The 22,386-nt window shown below is 38.2% G+C and overlaps 1 protein-coding gene across 3 annotated transcripts in view; it reads left to right on the forward strand.

Moving 5' to 3' along the window:
- Positions 1-22,386, forward strand: part of LOC126919370 (protein madd-4-like) — a 243,243-nt gene that overhangs the window by 78,741 nt on the left and 142,116 nt on the right. For 2 of the 3 annotated variants that reach the window (XM_050728485.1, XM_050728487.1), the window contains exon 2: positions 11,788-11,802. The exons of the other annotated variant lie outside the window; for it this stretch is intronic. In XM_050728485.1, the coding sequence (XP_050584442.1) occupies positions 11,788-11,802 (15 nt within the window). The remainder of the gene's footprint in view (positions 1-11,787; positions 11,803-22,386) is intronic. 3 annotated transcript variants of the gene reach the window in all.

Consider the following 22,386-nt stretch of genomic DNA (forward strand, 5'->3'; position numbering starts at 1 on the left):
CATTTCGTTCATCCCGTGACCGTGGCTACGTTCGGCGACCAGTTATGTCACCCCGAGCCCAAGTATTGAGAAATCTTCCAAAAGAAAGGCTCGATGTCTCTACATCTCCGACATATATATATATATATATTTACATACCGACATTCGTGAAACTGAAGCAAAGGTACAGATGAACGTGGAGCGCGCGGAGAACGAAGAAAGACGAAGCGGAAAATGAGAATGAACTAGTGACGAATGGGTTTTAATTTGGCACGGTTGCTGGCACGTGGTATTCGTCAAATTGAAGATTTGTATCTTCGAGTGTAATTTACGCTCCTTCCTGATTCTACCTTATTATTACGCTTATTAGAAATATGATTTATGCGCGACATGATTTTTTCAAAGTTCAACAGGGTTTTTAATACTAGGAAGTCAACTCTCGCAAATGGATCTTCAGGCAATAATGCAGACGAATCATAATTCTATAATATATACACACATGTTTCGTCGTACTTGAGTAATTATTTCGTCGCGTGTTTTCAAGCAATACTCTACACGATACAACAGAACTTCGTTTATACGGATTCCATTTATTTAATTGAAATTTACTTAATGTTCAATTAAACGAACTCTTGTCTCTGGGCTTCCGCTAAATTCTTATAATTCTTATAAATGCACGTGTATGAACAGAAAATTATAGGCAGATGAAAGAGCGAATATGTTCGCATTTTATTAACTTGAAAAATTTCTCTCTTGACAAACTCAAACGAATCAAGTCTACTTATACGTTTAATCGTTACAACGGCGTTATATCCGAATGACTCGGGTCTAATATCCAAGAGTTAACCATCCCTAAATCACTTTCTCAACCTAACCCATCTACGATTAGGTACCAAATACCAAGCAACTCCCTAACCGAAGAAAGAAAGTAAAGACTCTTCAAACATACCCACTAGTCTAAACGTTTAGTCCGATACAACTAACCGAACGACGGAACAATCCGAAAAAAAAAAAGTAACGTGCCATTTAGCCGGATCGGCCAGTGGAAAGTATCAAAAAGAGACAGACAAAGAGCAAGAGGATAGGGTTGGTGAAGGTGAACGGCGAAGTAGCATGGAATTACTTGGCGTGGCGTATCGGGCAAACGATCGTCGAGGGAGTAAGATCGTTGTCGCGAACGAAGGAGGGACGTCACAGCCCCCAGAAGAGCAGCGACTCGTGTCTCACGACCTAAGCGTTCGCTGGCTGGTGCGCCGCCAGGCTCAGACTCCGTCTTTACACACCCGAAGAAGAGTGGCGACGTTAACCCCGCGTACGCTTGCCAAAGTTTAATGCACCTTTGGTTTTCGGTCGTCGCATTTCGGCGCGCGGACGCCGTTCTGGCGCCGAGAATCCGCTTCCTTCTTCTACTTTTCACTCGACTCGCTACGTTTCTCTCTTTCTTCCCACAACTTCGTCTCGTACTAACGTTCTTCGTCTTCCACCAACCCCGACTCGAACGTTTCGCCTGTTCTTTTACATCCGACTTACTAGCTCACGGTCCTTTCTCATCTTTCCGTTTGTGTTCCGCCGCACCGTTTCTTACGACCGCGACGATTCGCCACGTCCAAACGCGGAAAGAGATATTTTGCCGTCATTGCGCTTTATCGCCAACCTTCCTACGTCGTTATCGGTTTTGCATCGCGATTTTGTGGTGGTTCTGATGGTCCATTAGATAGTGTGTGTTGTTAACATTTTTTGGTGGAATTTCGAAGGATGTTGGGTTCCTCGCGTTTATTCCATAAACAGGATTTCACGCTCGTATTACAAAAATGATGTGTTGTAAGCAGATTTCCACCGATTAGATATATATATCAACTTTGTTCTTTTCTTTCTGTGAGTTACTTTATTCGTAAAAAGCGTAAAAATACTAGACCTACCTATACTTTAATGATATGCATTTCATTTCTCAATTATAGTACATTTTTATAAATTTCATACAAAAAATATAGATTCTTGCGACGTGCAGTTAAATTTTCATGTAACATTGCGCATTCTCCGAATTACTCTTCACTCGTTGGTACTCTAACACAAACATTCTCTTAATGGTCTATTACCGATTCACAAAAATGTTCACTGTCACTCGTATTGTTTGTTGACAATGATTCTAAGGGCGCTGTACTTTGCATAATCGTAAAAATATGTAGCTAGACAAAGATCCTATCCTTCGGACAAGATGATTGCCAGATTTCGATACATTCTTACCTTCTCCAAAGGGACAAATAGTCTTTGTCTCAATAGTCCCTATACATACCACCCGCTAGCAACTTGCTCTCAAGAGTGGTTAGCATCCTCTTCCAACCATCGACTCAAAATTAACAGTCACTTCCATTTCCCTCACTTTCCGAACGAACCAACGCTTTCTTCAACGAATCCGATGATATCGTATCCTTAGACACAGCCAATCATAGTTTTCCTAGGCAGGCGATCATCATCCGACTTGCATCGCACCGCGAAACGTATCGCGCCGAGTTCGAACTTGTAACCGCGAACCGATATTAGTAATCGCGCGTTCTACGCATAAGTGTATACAAGAATATATATGCGAATTAAACATCTCTGTTGTTAAGCATATTCGAGTGTTCCTATCGTGACCTATTCACCTTAAATATTTTTAACCGACCTGAAATAACAAATTCACCAAGGTTTTAACCCAACTGCTATTAAGATTTTTGATACGTGAAAAACAAAGATTGACTTGCTTTTCTCGTCCCTATCGGAGTGAGGGATAATATTTAATATATCGTAGCATATGACGATGATAAATGTATCGCACACAAAGATCATTATCGTTTTTATTCTCGACATTTGTACTCGATTCAGTGGTCGCATAAAATACGTATTATGCAAAACGGTATGCGGGAATCGCGGCGACTCGCTCTTAAATCGAGCAATCGAGTGCAATGAAGGTTTCGAGTCGGATGCCTCGACATGAACGATCTTTCTTGCTTGGTTACACGTGTCATTACGCTCGCGCGCCATGTAAAAGAGCCAGATTTGCATATAAAACGATTAATTTATCACGTTGTTAGAGGAGGACAAGGCGTGACTCATTGGTTTCGTTTTCTCGTCAACAAATCGTTTCGCAATGAGCTTAAATAGATATCTCTCTTCTGTCGAATCGTCTTCCAATTATTCTATTCTAGTCTTACACATATCACGTACTATATCTTGCTCCAGGCAATCTTACGTTCTATTCAAATCTTTCTCTTCTCTTGTTGGTTTTACTGTTTGTAAAAGTTTCATTTTTAGATTTGGAAGCAAAATTAATTACGACAAATTCGTTATCTTTGTTCTTGACTATTTAGTTTCCATTCTTAGAAATAAAATCTAAAAACATTACAATTAAAATATTGTATGAATTTGACTTGTCAACTGTCTAAATTTTAATGGAAAGCTGGTTGACGCATAAATATAAATAACACAGGACAATACAGAATGACTTTACTACACAAAATAGCTTTCGTTCTTAATTCCATTGAACACTAGCCGACGATTAATCTTCTACATGACATATAGGTATATAATATAGACACTGAAACCTAGACATTCTGCCCTTCTCTACTTTTGAATTTCTCTCATTTAATCCAGACAAACTACACCGACTACACAAAATCTTGGATAATCATATATTCTCTTTTCATGCCTTACTCTTAAGTAATACTCGGCTGTTCCTTGCATCTCTGCACTCAAAACTCAATAAACAATCGTAGTTTCCGTTTTCACAACAGACATTCACGATATACCGCTCAGAATTATTCAAACTATGCGCCTCTTATATTTCACTTTACTTTATTATAATTCGCTTTATTTAAAATGTGGACTAATCCTTTATTAAATACACGTTCGCGGTAAATATCTTGTAACTTTTATATACATTTCTTCAAATGATGATGCGATTTCAAATCTTACCGGTATAATCACGACAGTCGTGTTTTGTTAGAGTGCTAAAAAAATGTTTTATTGTATATAACACATACGATATGGACATAAATTTCCCATAATAATTAGACTGTAGATCTTTATAGAAACTGACATTTCTCAAAATATAATTAAGAAAATAGAATCTCGGTAGAAAATTGATTTACCTGACAAATATTATATAGAGTATAGTTTCGTATTTATTATGCGCATTCTGCATGCACTTTAAAATTTCCTATATACGGATAAAAATCTACAGTCTAACGATAATTGTTCTAAATACTTTCTCGAGCCACTTTATCAACGAAACTACCTTCCCTTCGACGTCAGAAACGAACTGAAAGATTTTCAGAGCGTTTTATTACCAATCCTAGTACGATCTGATTACCAATGAAACTGATTGCAAACGGTATCGGGGAACGTGAACCGGATATCGATGCACGGAATAATTCGATTCATTACCACTACAAGTGAATATATGTAGATATATGATTGGGAGAACGTCGACAAGAATCCAGGGTTCAGATGGAAACGTATCGCTGCGGGCATCTCCATCGGATTCATTAAAAAATATCGAACTATCGAGTATCTGTCATTTGATTAGCGGGACGATTCGTTGCGCGGGTTGGCAAGGCACACCGAGTAACCGGGTAACCGGGGATTTAATTTCGCTCGCGCACGACAACCGTGACGATCGCATAGAATAAAAGAGCCGGAATGTCGAGAATATAGTTGAAAACGTTGGAAAGGGTACCGTAGAACGTTTCCGCACGTCCGCTTTAAAGGATCGACCGTGCCGCTTTTTCGCGGCGAAACGTTATCCTGCTTTTGTCTTCCGGCCCGCGAGGATGCAGAGCAGAGTTCGAGTAAACGAGATTTCTTTGTATCTTGGTTGAGAAAGCTTGTATGCGCTGGATTTCTCTTTTCTCAACTTCTTTTTTCTTTCTCTCAACCCCCTCGTTTCTCTTTTATTTTGTTTCTTCCGGTACCATTTTTTTTTTTTCTTCTTTCTTTGTTCACTTTGCGTGCAACACAACGCTCGCGGCTGATGCTCAATGGGAAAGTTGTGTCGAGTGGCGTGTGTTTAGCGAAAAGCGGACAACTCTGCAGAAAGTGTTTGGATTGTAGAGAGGATTCGTTCTTCCTGATCGTCGGCGATATGTTTCTATTCCAGATGCCTCTCTTACCTTATACGCAGACCAAGTTCTTATGGAAATTATCGGATGGAACTGAACGATGATCGGTTTTTCTCTGTCTTCTTTTTATGAACGGAGAATATATGGAATCGATTTTGGACCGATCAATCTGTTAACGGGATCGTTTATTAACAGGAAATTTCTATAATTACGCTACCAAAAATTGCTAACGACTAATCAGTGTCAATCAGATCTGAAATTCTGTGTTCAAATTATGATTTAATTAAATTTTACGCTAGAAGCGCCTGTCTCAAATCGTTAAATCCAGCAGATTGCAAGATCAAATAGAAGTTAACTTGCACTTACGTCTAAACTTAATCGTCGATCTAAATGTTGAAACTAATCTTTACTCGAGCATTATTCAAATATATATGTGTCAGACATTTTAGGCAATCCACTCGTCCGGCAACCAAAACCGTATCTTCCCCATAGCTTGTTTTAATACTTCTCACTAATGATTCGTCGGTTCGTATCTCTACATCGAACTTATTACTCTCTTGGCTGATGACATTTACGCGATCGCGTATAAAAGCCACGTCGCGTCGTGTTCGTTTATAAATGTCTCTCGCAAAAGGTTTTACAGTGCGAAAAGTTCACCGAACCCCGAGCCGAGCTAGCCGAAGCGGCTCGATTATATAATTTATATTTAATTAAAAGAGTTCTGCCACGTGCAACGCGGATTCCTTCCCTTTTCTGTCCGCGCGGACACGTTTCTGTTTCTCTTGCAACTTTTCCTGTATCCACGGGGACAGAACATCCGGTTGGTGAAGTTGGTGAAAATAATTCGCATAATAATCCAAACACCATAGCAGAGTAGTTTTAGCCCGTGAGGAGGAAAAATAAAGGATTTGCTGGTACCCGTTGGTCGAGAAATTTAATTAAAACGCGAATGCTCGGGGGAGATTCTAGTTTTCTGCCGATCTAAAAATCGACGAACGATTTCCGTGAGCCACCTTGAAACTACCACGATCAATTTTTTTCTCCCATTTCCCTTTTTTCCACTTCTTTTCCTTTCATTCTTCTCCTCGCTTTTTTTCGTCTCGCTTCCTTTCTTTTTTATCCTTCGTTAGCATAACGAGTCTCCGTAGGAACACGCGCGAGATAAAATAAACTGTCGAATATTTAGGGCGTAAAATTAACGGATTTTAAAATAGTTGAACGTTTACGGCCGGTTAGCCGCGACGGCGCATTATACATACGTTGTTGGTTATATTCGAATCGACTTATCGATTTGAACTCTGCTCCGACAGTCGTTTCCTCGTACGAGCCATTCATGTAAGCACGGTGTTATGCCTGTATCTCGTCATTCAGGGTCGAGCACCTACCTGCCCACGCAAAATTGTTTTCCTACAAGCTAGTTCGCAGGTAAAACTCGCGTTATTGTCATTTTTTTTTTTTTTTTTTTTTTTTTGTTCCTTTCGATGCCCCCGCTTCTTTCTTTACGTTACTCCGTACAGCCATGAACGCATAGCTGCACTCGTTTCATTATTATTTCTATAACGAAAAATCGTCCAACAATCTACGAGACGCGTAATTCGCGAGGCCTCTACTTTTAGTCGATTGTTTCACGATTGCCGTGCAATAACCACGGAAAGATACGTTTTCTGATGTCCTTTGAAGTTTTGAAAAAAAAATGGCCATACAGGCTTTTCGTCCGTTTTTAATAAAATTTCCCTGTTCGAGTTTTTCCTGGAAAATCTCTCATTCGGCACGCACTGTTTACTCTTAAAAAGACAGCCTACCTCATACGCGTGCCTGTAAAATCTTAACCACTCTCTATAGTTCCGTTCCTACGGCGATGTTAATAAAATAATATTCGTTCCCTCGAAATTAATAAATCAGTCGTTATAAAGCGCGTAGATCGCGATCTCTCTGGCGTAATGAAACTTTTCAAAAAGACGTGCTTACAGAACTGAAATCACCCTTCAAAAATGTCACTCTTTCCACGATGGTGTTCATAAAAACGACATTCATTTCCTGAAAACGAATAAATCAGTTGTTATCTGTCATGTAGATCGGCCATATAAATTGTAGCAAACCTACCATTATCATAGATTACGCGAAAGAGATTTTTGCCTCTACTACTGGCACGTTTCGTTGAAACGATCGTGTGCAAAGTTTAAGATATCCCGCAAAGGGACGCGAGGCACGAGAGATCGTGATCTCCAGAAAAATCTCTTCAAGAGCACCGATCGCCTTGGATTTGCTTATCCCTCTAAACGAACGAATCGCGACTTTAATTTTGGCGTCATACGACGACATAAATTCGAGGATAGAGAAATTGTCGGGAAGAGGCGAGAAGGATGGGTATCAGTCGCGGCGTTTCGTGCAAGAAATATCGAATCACCGATCAGTCGATGAGAGAGGGAGAGCGGGAAAGAGAGCAACCCGTCGATATTATCCAGCTGATGGATCGAAATTATATTATAATCCCCGAGCCGTGTGATGGATATTCTGATTGGATCGGTAAATCGCTTTACTAATAGTCCGCAGTTTTCAAAGTGGATCGCGACCCAACCGACTTCCATCGTCCAACTTTTTTGTTCCGCGCGTTACATTGAAATCCGTTGAGATTCTTTTCGCAAAATATCGAATCGCGTTTAATTAACAGATGTTTGAACTGCGGTTAATCTAGTCTGTATCGAAAACTTATCGGTCTTGCCATCCAACAAAAAGTTGGGAATAATTTCTTTCTTGCCCCATGCTGTAGCTATGTATTATCCAATTATATGAAAACTTTATAAGAGTTTTCTAGGGCTGAAATGGTAACAGAGCGTCGTTTTAAAGTACAAACATTTTTATCCAATTATCTCTTGTCAATCTTTGTGTAAATTGGCATCCCACCGAGAGATATACGGAGAACTTCGTTTAACTTATTGCCAAAGTTGATTTAATTTATTATTATATATAATAGAACCGTTTACGGTATATATTTATATCTTTTTACCTTCTATAAAGAAAAAATAAATGTAAATGTCAATGAGTTATCCAATTACTCAATACTGATCGACTTTTCCTGTCTTTTGAATAATTATGCATGTTTTGAAATAACATTACATCCTAGAACATTTTAAAGCAAATTAGTCACAGCTATAAAAACCGAAATTTCTCGGAAGCCATAATCGATCAATTTCCGATATTTATTCTCTGGCCAACTGGAGAAAAAAGTGGCATAAAAGTGGCTCGCTTTACCCCATTAGCAGGCCGCTCTCCCCGTAAAACTTTCTACGGGCGTGTTCAGGAACAAACGATCGACGACCAGCCTCCTTCGGAATGCCCTCGAACAGGAAAACGTTCTCATCGCACGTTAAACGAATAATTTCGATTCACGACCGCAGAATTTTCTCCCTTTTATCCGACAAAGTGACTCTTTGGCCGATGATTCAGTGAACGGATTGTTCGAGTGGCAATGGCCATGAATGTGATCCATGTTTTCGAAAAAAAAAAAAAAAAAGAAAAAAAAAGAAGAAAAGAAGAAAAAAAGGGACAAAAATAGAAGAAAGTTAGGAAAAAGGAAGAAGAGGGGAAAAAATGATTGTTCGTCTCGAGAGTTTCCGAGCATTTTCGCAAACGAGCGTACGCGGTCTTTCTCCGCTTATAACGAGCGGCGAGCAGCATCGCTGGTTATTTGCTCGGTTAAAACACAGCCCATTTCGCCGTTTCTACTTAGACCCGGAAGAGGTCCGAGCGCGCGGTGATTTATTTCGTGAGCGCCATATTGAGCCGCTGCCAGTGGCACGCGACCAAAGAAATTTCTGTAAATTGTTTTCGCTCTGGCTGACCGACATACGCGACCGTTTCCTCGCGTCCAATGTCTTTGCGAATCTTCGCCTTTTTCGACACGCGGAAATTTTACCCCGTCTAGTGGAACTTTCTTTGAATCTGCCTTCAGTCGTATTAAGGGTATAAAGTAAATATCATGTGTATCACATTATACTAGCCACTAAAATATCTGCGAATATTTACCAATGTTTGTTCATCGCCTGCTTCGATGAAAGCGCAAAGTTTATACAAATAGAAAACAATTGCGAACAATTACGAGTATTTACGAGCAATTTGAATGTCGCGTCGATACATCGAAGGGAATTCATCAAATGAATGATTGTGTACTACTTTCTATAAATCGATGAAAAATATTCGCGAACTGATCGTGACCAATTCTGATCAATATGGATGTAGCGTAATAGCATAAATTAGAAATGTGTATTTAGCGAATATTCGATTTTACTTATTACAGTGCAAACTCGTGTATTCGAATCCTGCATTCGTTGAAACAAAATGTTAATGCTCGTTCGATTCAATGAACTTCTTCCGCTGATCGAATTCGCTTATCCAAAGGTAAAGTTTTATCGTATCGATAAATGTGATATATCATCGAAAGTTGATACCAGCTCTATATTTAGATAGAGCACGTTATATACATATGTTTGTAAATAAAGTAATCACAAGGGAAACGATTTAATTAACATCAATGTATTTGAGTTAACTAAGATAAAAATATAGAATGCAACGGAAAAAGTGGGTGGCGGATAGCATACACGAACGGCTTATTCTCCATTTACTTCAAACTTAAATAGACTTTTATAAACGTATTTATTTGATACATACAAACATATTTATTTGTCCTGGTTGGTACAAAAGAATTGAACGCGTCGTCGTGGTAAAACGGCGTCGCAACAAGCGAATATTGCCAAATTATATTCTAGCGACGAAACGTCAGGGAAATACTAGCGAATTTTCGCTATATGGAAATGCTGTGGCGACCGAGAGAAGTCACGGACGCGGGGGAAAAAGCCGATCGACGGGGAATAAGGTTCGATGAAAGATTACATTCCACATGTGAAATTGCGGAGATCCCGCGATGACGCGTGACAACGAGTTCTCGCGACATTCGTCGTGATCGCGGAGGGAATAGTTCGAGCAGCATTTATCGAAGTTGGTCGCTACTTTAAATTGACAAACTGCGTGTTTCGAGTTTGCTTTCCACGCACAATTTTATTCCGTTCACGATGACATTTAAAGCAATACGGGAACCGTGAAACGATACTTACACGAGAAAGTATCGGTAAATGTCGTTTCTTTCTCAGGTAGCCAATTGGAGGCGAGCCAGGTAATTTTATCCAGTTCCTTCATCTGTGTAATTATGTATATCAAATTACGTAAGACACGTTTTCCACGAGGTGTCGATCAGAAGAGTGTAGTAATCGAGATTTATATCTTTCTGGCTTTTTCCTTTGAACTGCTAGAAAGAATTATTCTGCTATTTTATCGATATAATTATATTATCGTTGAAAGCAGACATTTTTTATGCGAATTAATAAGATCAACTTGAAGTTGTTGTTCGATTTTTTAATTACTTTAATTACCGTATGTATGTGCTTGAGTTTCCTGGACAAGAAGTGTCTTAACAAGCTGTTCTTAACAAGCTAATCGTTCTATTTTGTTGCAAAGTACAACTGACCAAAAAAAAAAGCAAAGTGTTTGTTAGAAAATACGCCTTGTGAGTGTACAGAGATGTACACTCTGAAATGAAGTGTATAGCTTTTTTGAAACTCTTGATCACGTAAATTTTTCTTATCAACTATTTCCCATTATATGAAACGTTTAATTATCTTCTATCGGTAGATCGAGAAACAATCTCTATCGAGTTAAAGCTGTTGAATACAAATCCCTAAGACAATATTTCATCCAACGATATATTTCATTTGTAAGAAATTCTCAAATTGGCATGTATTAAGGTTAAAGGAGAACTAAAGTATGAAACTCGCATGGCGGAAATTAAAATGAAATTAAAATGAACGACATATGGCACAATACGTGCTATAAGAAGAACGATCCTTGTCCGTACATATTACAAGAAATCATAGAAAGTCTGAAAAATTTCATTGGACCCAATCTATACAATTTCTATGAAAAACTAAAAATTGCTCATTTTAGCGAATCCGAGAATATAGCGAATTTATAAAAGTTTCGTGAAAAATGAATTTTAACCGCTCTGGTAGTTCAGATTAAATCATCGCAACCACAGAACTCTCCGCTGAAACCAAATAATCGAGAACAGAAATAGTAGGACCTGTGGTGGTTCGTCTTAACCGCGGCCCGGCAGTTTCCATGGTGAACAATATCGTAAATAGCCCATTAAGTCGTCCTCCGCGCTCTCACAGAATCCATTTGTTTTATGAACGTTGATGCTTTCGCGGCGGAGATTACAGCATCGTTTACCGATAACGGTGACTATTCGTTCGATTGGATCCGGATACGCGGATGGTTCTACGAAGAACAAGAAGAAGGAACGTCTGACGTGGCGGAAAGACACGGGTTAAAGTTTTAATGGCGGAAGATGCCAATGACCGAAAGAGAGCGTCGGTTTATGGGAAGGAAAAAGAGCTTTACAAGCTCTGCATAACCGAAACCGTGAGACCGAGCTCCCCTGAACGCTCTTTATTCGTCAAGTGGCGTTTATCTGAGCACTTGCCGAGGCTACTTTCCTCCTGTTTACGGCGCGGCCATTTTTGTAGAAATTGTTATAGCCACGTGGAATGCACTTATAGATTACGAATGCACGTGTGCTTACGGTTGTGCACGTAAACCTCGGATAACTAATTTCCAGTTGAAGTATTTTCAATAACATGCTGTGTACTTTGTGTTACAGGTGCTCTGTCTTCGGGTGAGTTTTCCATTCCGATTCTACTTTCCAACAATATGCGGTTATAACCGCTTACCATGACGTGAGTAATAAATTTCATGAACATTCACTGTACTGCACCGATTTCATATTCTTTACAGTAACTTTTTGTATAGGATAATACAACATATATATGGTATTATATAGTAAAATTATGTCAAATTATAAATTATAGTCAATTATGTAAAATTAGACAAGCTTCGATTCCAACAAACTCCAAAATCCATCTAATAGCGTCCATGTAATAACAAAAGTTCAAAGAATAAAACAGCAACGCCCAATCGACGTCACATGGTCTAATAACCTTAAAAATACAATACGACAGAATAGAAATGATCGTACTGATAATTGTTTGTCGGTAATTTCCAGTCTTTTCAAAAGATGATACGGTCAAATGTAAAGGCAGGATGTCTTAATTATGAAACAACAGGCAAGGGAAATTCTCTGCGAACCGGAGGAGGTAAAATTCGTTTGACCCGCGACGGCATTAATTTCGTCTCTTTTTGTTCCATTTCCGGCGTCGTCTGGCCACGCACCACGTACGACGTCGCAGAGATAAGAAGTTGGTGAAATAATTCAAAGTTAATAGGAATGTAAACGCGACAACTTTCGGCTTGTAAATATACGAGTTCGTGCCGGAAATCATCGGGAAATTATGAAGCAGAACGCCAGTTTTCTAGCGTTCTGCAGAAGCCAAAACGACGGAAGTTCGAGAGTTGTTTCGCGAGCTCGATGGTAATTGTCCTAATTCGAAAAACCACGAACAACGTTTGGACAGAGGCCGGGGTGGAGGAAGAGACTCGGTCAGACGAAAATGCTGACGCCAGGAGGCTTCGTTTTGCCTGTTTGCAGTTGCAGAGATGCCTCGACCGAGAGCAGAGAATACAGGAATTTCCGGAACTCTAGATAATATCTAGGCTCGCGAAGGGTTAGTTACTGTCCTCTTGCGATTGGGAAGGCTCCAATGGTTTCGAGTTATCTCGAACCACGGTGATCCCCATCTTAAGTGAATTTCGCAATCATCCGCAATCGCATTCGCCAGGGTTAATGGAAAAATCTCTAGCCAGTTTTCGATAACGAGTCGTTTTACCCATTAATATGTTGATCGCCGTATCTGTTACACGTGGTTGATAGTTTCCTTGGGTACATAAGCTGTTCGGAAGTCGCATTGATCGACTCTGTTAATTGGAGAGTAGGGGGCCAGTGAAAATTAAATTTGCCTTGGAATTTTGCTACTATTATATGCCACCTTCTTCTTGTCCTACTTGAAGGAACGAACCTGAACGAATATGTAATAAAAACTCCTTAGCGACAGTGAAGAAAATCGTTTAATTAGGAAATGAAGGGTTGTTAGAAATATGAGCGTTTCTTTAAAAATGCCCTTTTTTTATCGCATTCCTAAAATCTGTAGATTTGATTGTACATGTCAATAAATTATCAACTTTATATCGCCATGATTGGATAGAAAAAACGAAGAACGAAACAAAAGAAAGGTCACTTCTATAGAAAGCTCTTTTTTATTCAATTGCTCGTCAAATATGAAAACATGCAAACTGTACAGAGCGTTTGAAAACTGTTGGCAGAGATTTATTTCTTTTAAAGCTAAACATAAAACATCTTTGATTTATAATTGGAAAGATGCATTCGAGATCATTGGATTTCCCATTCCAAAATCATCAAGAGCAAATGTCAAACTTAGAATTCAGTCAATTTATATGCGTCACAAAATTATAATAAGATTCCGCTTAAACGAAAAGCAAAGGTGAAAGGCAATGAAAGTCTTTTACAATATATGGACACGAAATACGCCATAAAACTGCGAAAAATGTTGTAATAATTGTATCTTGTTCCGTATAAAAGTTAAAACGTACGTTAAAATATATATATATTTTTGTGTAACGTTAAGTTCTTTACTTCTTACAATTCTTCGTTACAACGTGTAAGATTTTCTATGCATTTAAATTATAACATTATACGCATATATCTTCTTTCAATATTTTCTATCAGGAGGAAATCCGATAAATGGAAGAAGGTTGCGCAGAATTGATTTTTTATTGTTACGCCATTTTTTTTATTCAAATTAAAATTTATATATATTTCATCGTCATTTCATTCTTCGCTAACAATAAACTTTACACAATATTATATTGAAACGTATTCGATTGATATTATGGTCTTATTAACGAAATAAAGCTTTGAAACTGAATATCTCAAAACGTGATTTTGCCATAAACGTGCTTATTTCTTAAAACCCTTCAAATGTAAGTCTCGCGTAAATCATAGCTATATATCTATTCTAATTTATAAAACTTTCCAAGATATTTTAAACGTATAACAATTACTCGATTGTAATCGACGCAATAGCTGCGTGAATTCCAAAGATTCGCTCAACAATTGTTTCTCAATATCTCTTTGCCTGGATTTTATATATATAATTTTATGTAATTTAAAGAAATCGAAGCACATAAACGCACATTACTGACATAATTTTAATTTATTGACATAAAAATGAAACAGAAATGTACTGTATAAATTTCGCTCCGTATTTTTATTTTGACCCCAGAGAAGCTTCCGTCGACGAATTAAACAACTTCAACTTTTCAAATTCTAGCAGCCGGATAAATATTCGAAGCGAACGTGCAACCTGCTATATCACAGAGATGGTATATCAGCGCTTTTAGAAAACAGAATAGAAATCGAGGCACAATTGCGGGATCGGTATTCCAAGTGTTAAAAATAGCTCGTTGCTGGCGCACGGTCCGCGATCACGAACGTGAATTTCAGCCCCTACCGCTTCGTCGAGAGAAAAGAAAACGATAATACTGGCAAGAGCGGTAGAGGAGGAATAAGAGAAAAAGAAAAGACAGAAAGGCTCGTCGATGGCGAAGGTTTGTGCGGTCAACGATGGATCGCCGTGAACGTCGAAGCCAACGAAGCGTCAAAGCCCGAGAGAACGGGTCGGATTCTCTCGCACGCGTCCGGCAAAGAAAGGTGCATCGAGAATGCGACCGGCCTGTCTGTATTAGGATTCGAAAAGAGGGATTCTTCTAAAAGAAGAGTGTCCGCGATAAATCTGACCGAGAAGAGGCTCGATTGCTTCACGCATGACCGCCGTTTACGCCCGATTCTTCTCGCCCTTTCGCTAGCCATTGGTCATTGGTCATTGCCACATTGTTTATTCTTGTTCCTCGTTTTCTCGGTTATTCGCGGTTAAGCGGGATGGATTTTGGCCAGACGATTCTGCGCAGCAGTATTTACATATTTTGCGATAGACTTTTTAAGCCTATGTGATATATTATTCTGTTCATTTGATAGTCTCAAGGAGATTGATATTTTATGAATGTAACGCGCACGAAGGGCAATATAAACCACGCGAAAATAAGGAAAGTTGGAACGATTATTTCGCTACTTGCAAATTTGAGAAAACAATGAACCAAGTAAGTGGTTACGAGTATGAATTGAGTTCGCCTGAGTATGGAATCGTAATATCGATATACGTAGTTTGGCGTTTGTGATTTTTTTGTAACCTATCTTATTCATTTTTCCAATATATTACGATTCTTTTTACAGTCGGGCATTTGCTTTTTATTATGTCTTTGTTTCTTAAGAGAAAATTTTTTATAGGCTTGGTGATTTAATAAAATCGGAAAACAATATAATTCATTTGAAATTAACGAAATTTTATGCGATCGTTTCCCCGGCATCGAATTGAAAAAGGACATATTAAATTCGAGGATTCCTACCTAAACTCCTAAAAACAGAAAATGAAACAAATAATACATAAATAAATATTATAGGTAACTACTTGACATTCTTCTTCATCAATGCGATTAACCGCATTGGTAATTCGACAACAATTAGAACGTTTTATGATTAAAAGATCGAGATATCGAATTACCTGTGCGTCTTATAACAGTCTCGAGGTATACGACGTTCTAATTAAAGTTAATAAAGATACACCGGTCTGCTTTTTATTAATAGTTCGGTCCGTACAAATACGGCGTGGGTACAAGGGTTAAGATTATTAAGATATCAAATTACGTTCGTTGCACGGCAGATGCAAAAATTACATCAGCAGGGGTCCTATGTACCACTTAAGAGTAACGAAACTTATTCGACGTTTCCTTTATTAGCCATTCGCGTTGCAGCACCGTATCATTAGAGGTCTTCCTCTTTAATATCGTTCTCGATACCTGTGCCGGTACCATTCTCCTTTCCCCCGTTGTCTCTCAGATGCTCATATCTACGGCACGCGTTTCCACGAAACGACAGGGTCGAATGCAAATTCGGCAGTTTCTCTTCCCAAGGCTTGGCCCAAAAACAAGCGCCTTGGTGTCTGTTAACTTTCGCAAAAAGTCCTTCACCGCTTTTCAACACCTTTGGCCATTCTCTATCGATCGAAATTGCAGCAAGAGGTAAGAACAACAGTAGTCATCGATGTTTTCTTAGGATTTAAAAATCGTCAAGTTGTGATCCATTTTATTCTTAGAGAGGTTATGGTATATTAAAGTTTGACGATTTAATACATTAAATTAGTCTCTATCTATTGAAACAGTGAATTTTCTCACTATTTAGATATTATGAAACTGTAACTTTTTATTCTTAAAAGCTTACGTGATCAGACATCTTAATGTATAAAATTCGCTGATCCTTTGCCAATGGAACAAGTAAATCGTTTTAACATTCAAATATAGCAAAGTTGTATTTCCTCGGCAAGGTATTATGACGTTTAAATCGTAGTAATTAGTACACAAAATTCATTTATACTTTATCAGTCAAAATTGCAGTAAGAAATTATAAACATGTAATCGATGATTTCTTATAATTTAAAAGTCACGAGATTGTAAATTTAGTCTCTTTAAAGTCGTTATAATAAATATTTATGATTAAAAAGTTCGTCCATCTTCTATCGATCGAAATTGCAGAGAATATTAGATTAAATTATGAATATTTAATTAAGCTTAAGAAGCTGATGCTTCTTTTAGTACTTAAAAATTATTCTTGTTCCTAAAGTCCTTCAGATATTTGTATTATACATTAATACATAAAATTGATATAAATCTGCGCAGGCGATTTCTTTAGAAGCATGAAACGAACGAGGGGGTTAGTTTCTTGTCTAGCGCGAATTTATCGCCCAGAGAAAATTCACGCAAATATTCAGCAGCAGTTCATCAAACGCACGATAGCTTTTACATTCGAGGATTCTGCGAGTGTTCCAACTTGCCCGTTTACCCTAAATTCGATTTAATTTATTCCCTCGCACGCAACCGTCGCGCTAAATAAATTATCCTAGGTGTTCGTACGAGTCGAACACCGGGAAACGTGTCTAACGCTGCTTATTATTTATTAATCGAACGTCTCCAAAATACCGTCTCGTCCAAAGTCTCGTCCAAAAATTTATACTCATACGCCACAAATTCTATTCGAGCTCTTTTATTTCCTTTCGAAGATTCTTTCTAATTTATTTCTCTACCGTTCGTATTTGTGGGGAAAAAATCGAAGCATACCTCTGTAAATACGATAAATCCTCGAAACCACGTGAAATCCTGGCAAGAACATAGCTGTCTAAAAAAAGAAAGAAAGAAATTCACTAACCACTAGGAAAACAACAGACCGAAATTTATTCCCCTTTACGTCCACACGGTAGCTTTAATCTAATCGGCCGCGGTCTATTGGCATCGATCACGTGGATCCGATCGATATAAGCATCCTTCTAGCCATAACCAAGCACGGTCCACGATTTCAATCTAGTCTGCTGTGATATCCGTTGAAAAAAGAGGCAAATCGAGCATAGCGTCGAAGGGATGAGGAAAATAGTAGAGGAGACGATATAAGTGGATGAAACGAAGGCAAAGTCGATGGATCTGCTGGGAAGATAGCAAGGCAAAGGCTAAAGCACAAGGATATAGACGAAGGACAACAAGTATGGTAGAGAGAAATCGGACTGATATTCCGAAAAGATGACAGAAGACAAAGTTGAAGGAAGTGGCTGAGATTGGAGATTTGCAACGATGGATTCGATATGACGGAGATCAAAATTTTGACTGTTCTCTTTATTTACGATTCAGTTTCACCGGAGCTTTCTCCTTGATTTTCTTTGTTCCATTTTCCCTGCAGCGTAATCTTTCATTCTCTTTTGAAGAGTTCTTTACTAGAGTAGTAGCGAAATCTTACTTTCGTCCTTTTCATCCAGTTTCATATGTTACATAACGTTGTAGAATGAACTTACGAACTACATAGAATTACTTTTAGAACTACATAGAGCTACACAGTTTGAAAAAAATCCGAAGAATACGTTGCGCCAAGAATAGTTGAAACACTTGGTTTCGAAATTCGTTGGTATGGAATTTTTTTCTCAGAGCAATTAAAAGGCAAGTTTAAAAATAGGAAACCTCAAAATTCTAAAATAAATATATAAATATCTTCTTCTATGAAACACATTGGACCAACCTTTAGCATTTTCAAGTCAACCGTTTCTAAATCTGACAAGACAAGACAAATTCGAATCTGACAAGACAATCACCAGCTGGAATTTGGAAAAAGTGACGTGAAAATTGCTGGAATTTGATAAGAAACTACAACAGTCTTATACAAATTTGGAACAATGGAACTAATCGTTCATTGAGAAACTAGATTGAATCGTATAAAATTACTTATTATCTTTCGTACCTTATTTCTTATCTCATTCTTTATATCTTCAAAATAATCATTAAACTAATCTTTTATTATATTTTCGATATAAAAGGACACTAAAAAGGATATTAATTTTCCTTCTCGCGTGTATTTCAAAAGACAGAAACTACCACCATAGAGTTAAAACTTTATTCGACCAAAAAAAAAAAAAAAAAAAAAAAAAAAACTTCATACGAACCGACCATCGCGAATAGGATCAGAAAACGAGGAGATCACTCTTCGAAACCGCGAAATCCAGTGGTGGTGGCGGCACGAGCCTTGAAACATTGTTCCGAATCCATTGAGATTGGGTGGTCTGATCGTAAAGCGACGAGACAGAGGTCGAGAACTAATACACTTTTGCTTCACCCTTTTGCTACGATGTTCGTATTCCCTGGCGCGGGAAGAAGGTTGTGAGACAAGCTCCTAAAGATAACTAGATAACTCGTTTTCGGGGTGGCATTCGAACGTCCTCATTTCCAAAAGGTGAGCAGCCCGCTTATTCGCCCCTCTTTCTCTCTTCCTATATTCCAGCAGATCCAAACTTTTCTGCAAGACGAGAACCTGGATCGTACTAGAGTCCTTTCTACCTGTTCGTTCGAGTTTTCGTTTTCTCCGGTGCAGTTGGTCGACGGAACGTGTACAAGGTTGCCCATTATCGTTTCTCACTTTAGTCGCAATTTTCCGTTTTATCGTTCCGGGGCGAACAGGCCATCGTGGATAGCGAACTTCCGTTGGAAAATGTCGCGCAGGAATGCCGGGTCCGAGTTGGCACCCCTCTTCCGGAAGTCGATCTCGTGGCACGTAGCTATCTTGGAAAAGTAACGCTCGCCTAGAACATATTAGATGACCAGTCACTCGTTTGCCTGTTATATATAGTGGAAAGGAACAGTTAGAACGTACGACAGTCCTACAGCAAAGTAAATTATGCTTGCGTATAAAAAAATGTTATCTCTGTTTCTTATGCGAAAAATTAAAATCCTGTCTATTATCTTAATAAAAATATTATTTCAATAAAACTTTCCTAACTACTGTTTTTTTGTAATTTTCTGCAAGAAATTTCAACATTTCGTAAAATCGAAATAAATTTTCAATTAATTGGGCCAGAAATTCTAACACAGATATACTTGTTCGTCGAAAGCTTTTACGAGTTTGGATAGAACTATTACAATCTAACTAAACCGTATCTAGATGTAATCGTTTGCTAATGTTTGACACGATGAAAACATTCTAGAAATTGTTTGATCTAAGAAGCTATGAATTTGTATTATAATAGTAATTAGAGATAATATGAAACTACTATCGTTTTTTTAGATCTAATTACAATATAATATAACAAAAGGAACTTTAACTGATAATGGAATAATAATTAGAGATATTATTAATTAAAATTCCCTCTATTATATAAATAGAATATCGTACATTTGATCGTAGTATGGTAGATGGTACACGAATATTGTGCACAGAGACAGACTTTTCGATAATTATATTACAGTAGTAGAGATCGTGGGACAATCACAGTCTTATTCCCTAATTCCCTATTCTTATTTACTAATTACCAAAGTGGCTTGCAGCAAAATCGAAGGGACAGATGGCAAAGGATAAATCAAGATCGCTATCTGTCTAATCAAGGCCAGTGCTTAGCCTGGTTTCCCTTTCGGGATTATTTGATAATCCATTACTGATTACGTTGTCCCACGAGAATACGCTACTAGATACGTTCCGTTGTCATTTATGGTATTTCTGCTGGAATTTACGTATCACTTCCGCCAGCAAATAATTCTCTACCATTCTATATACGTGGAATACAAAATTACCATGAACATTGCCAATAAATTTTAAATTTCACTGTCAATTAAATTCGATTCGTGTAAAATTATTTCCTGGCAAAATCCAAATTATTTGGTCGCTCTCTTTCGAATAACTTGGAGATGATTTTACAACAGTTTTATAATAATTATTTACAACATCTTTTAGGCGATGGTTCATTGTGGATGATTGAATTTCCGAGTGGTGAAGATGCGTGAATAGATCGTGTGTTTGAGATTACACCTACACGTGATTTCTAGTTTGAACCTTGAAGTAAGAGAGGTTTGTCCGAGTTTGTCTCGTGCTACACTATCAAAAGATTAATACATTTAGGTGGTAGGTCTTCCAAACATAGCATAAATAAAATTCCTACGTTACTTATCAAATTTTCACGCAGAACAAAATTACGCTCTATAAGACCGTAATAGAACCTGTCTGGACCTACGGAATCCAACTATGGGGAACAGCAAGTAATTCCAACATTGAAATACTCCAACGCTTCCAATCGAAAACCCTAAGATCCCTAATAAATGCACCCTGGTATGTTACCAACGAAACAATCCACCGTGACCTTAAGATACCTACAGTCAAAGATGAAATATACAAGTCCAGAAGCAGATATAACGCAAGAGTCAACAAACACCACAACCCATTAGTCATCCAACTACTTGAAACGACGGACCAGATCCGCAGACTAAAAAGAAAATACCCTTTAGATTAAATCCTTAGATCCTACTAGAACCAACAATATAAAACTATTATAAACCGTGTCATTGTATCACGCCAAATGAAGTTACTGAAAATTCTCAACGAGAATTGATTGTAAACCTATTCTAATAAATAAATAAATAAAAAAAAAAAAAAACTTATCAAATTTTGGCAACAAAGAACATAATCAACGACATTTCATCACATTTTGAACGACTCTTTCACATAGAATACTACAACGTTGGACACGAGAAAATTCGTGAGCAGAGACAGGCGGACATACGTTGTTGGATTTTCTCGCGCGATACTCGAAACGATAGGCGCGCGTTGATCGATTAACATACGGAACGCGGGAACGCATAAAATTGAACGGACGGAAAATCCGGCCGATTACAGGTCGATGAAAATTGCGTACTCTTTTTCCAGAGGCTTCGCCTGCCGTTATTTTCATTTCCATCGATTTGCACCTGGCACGTGTCACGATGTGGGGGCATTCGCGCAACTTTCGGATGTATAATCGCGAAGGACGCGCTCGAACGAGTCGTTCTCGGTTCGTCGGCACACGAACGTTTTCGATTACACTCGATCTCGTTTTTGTTCCCTGCCTGTCACGAGATCGCTCGTGTTTTATTTTCCACCCGTATGCTATATCTGTAGCGTATACCGTATACTGCAATATATACATATACGATACATATGTATGGTATATGTATATGTACGTATCGATGTTGACGTTGAGTCGCGACTGGTTTAAAAAAAAAAAGGTGCAACCATCCTTTTAGAAATCTCCACGCTGTACGCGCCAATAGTGAAACAAAAAACTAAAAAATAAAAAAAACATTGAACAGCTAAACCGAAAATTCGATTACCGACCGTTTGAATCTCGCTTCGGCTCGGTGCCGGCTAAGATAATAGCGTTTAATCTTGTGCGACGAGCTATCGATAATACAATTGAGTTGAAGTTAAAAACGAGATTGAACGTATGTATCTTTTAGAAATTTCATCATTTTAATTCTACGATAGAATACATGTATAATTAATATGTAATTTATCGGAAACTAAACGGATCAGAATCGATCAATTTGTCTTTTGTATAACTGAATTATTTGTGAGTCGTCGGTGTATATTACTGCTGTATCGAATCGGTCGTAAGTTTAAATGTGTGACGAATGATAAATGATAATAATATTCAACAACGTTTAACAGAGCCCTCGTTTCTGGATGTCTAGTACATTTCACCTACCACTTACACCTTAACTTTTCTTTAGGGCAACTACAACGGCATTCCTACGGTATCTTCCGTCTCACGTTCTCCATTCGACGTATCGACCTCGAGAACCTAAAGTCTGATACGAACGAACGCGATGCCTGCGAATT

This window comes from Bombus affinis, chromosome 8 (assembly GCF_024516045.1).
Source record: "Bombus affinis isolate iyBomAffi1 chromosome 8, iyBomAffi1.2, whole genome shotgun sequence".
NCBI classification, from domain to species: Eukaryota; Metazoa; Arthropoda; class Insecta; order Hymenoptera; family Apidae; genus Bombus; species Bombus affinis.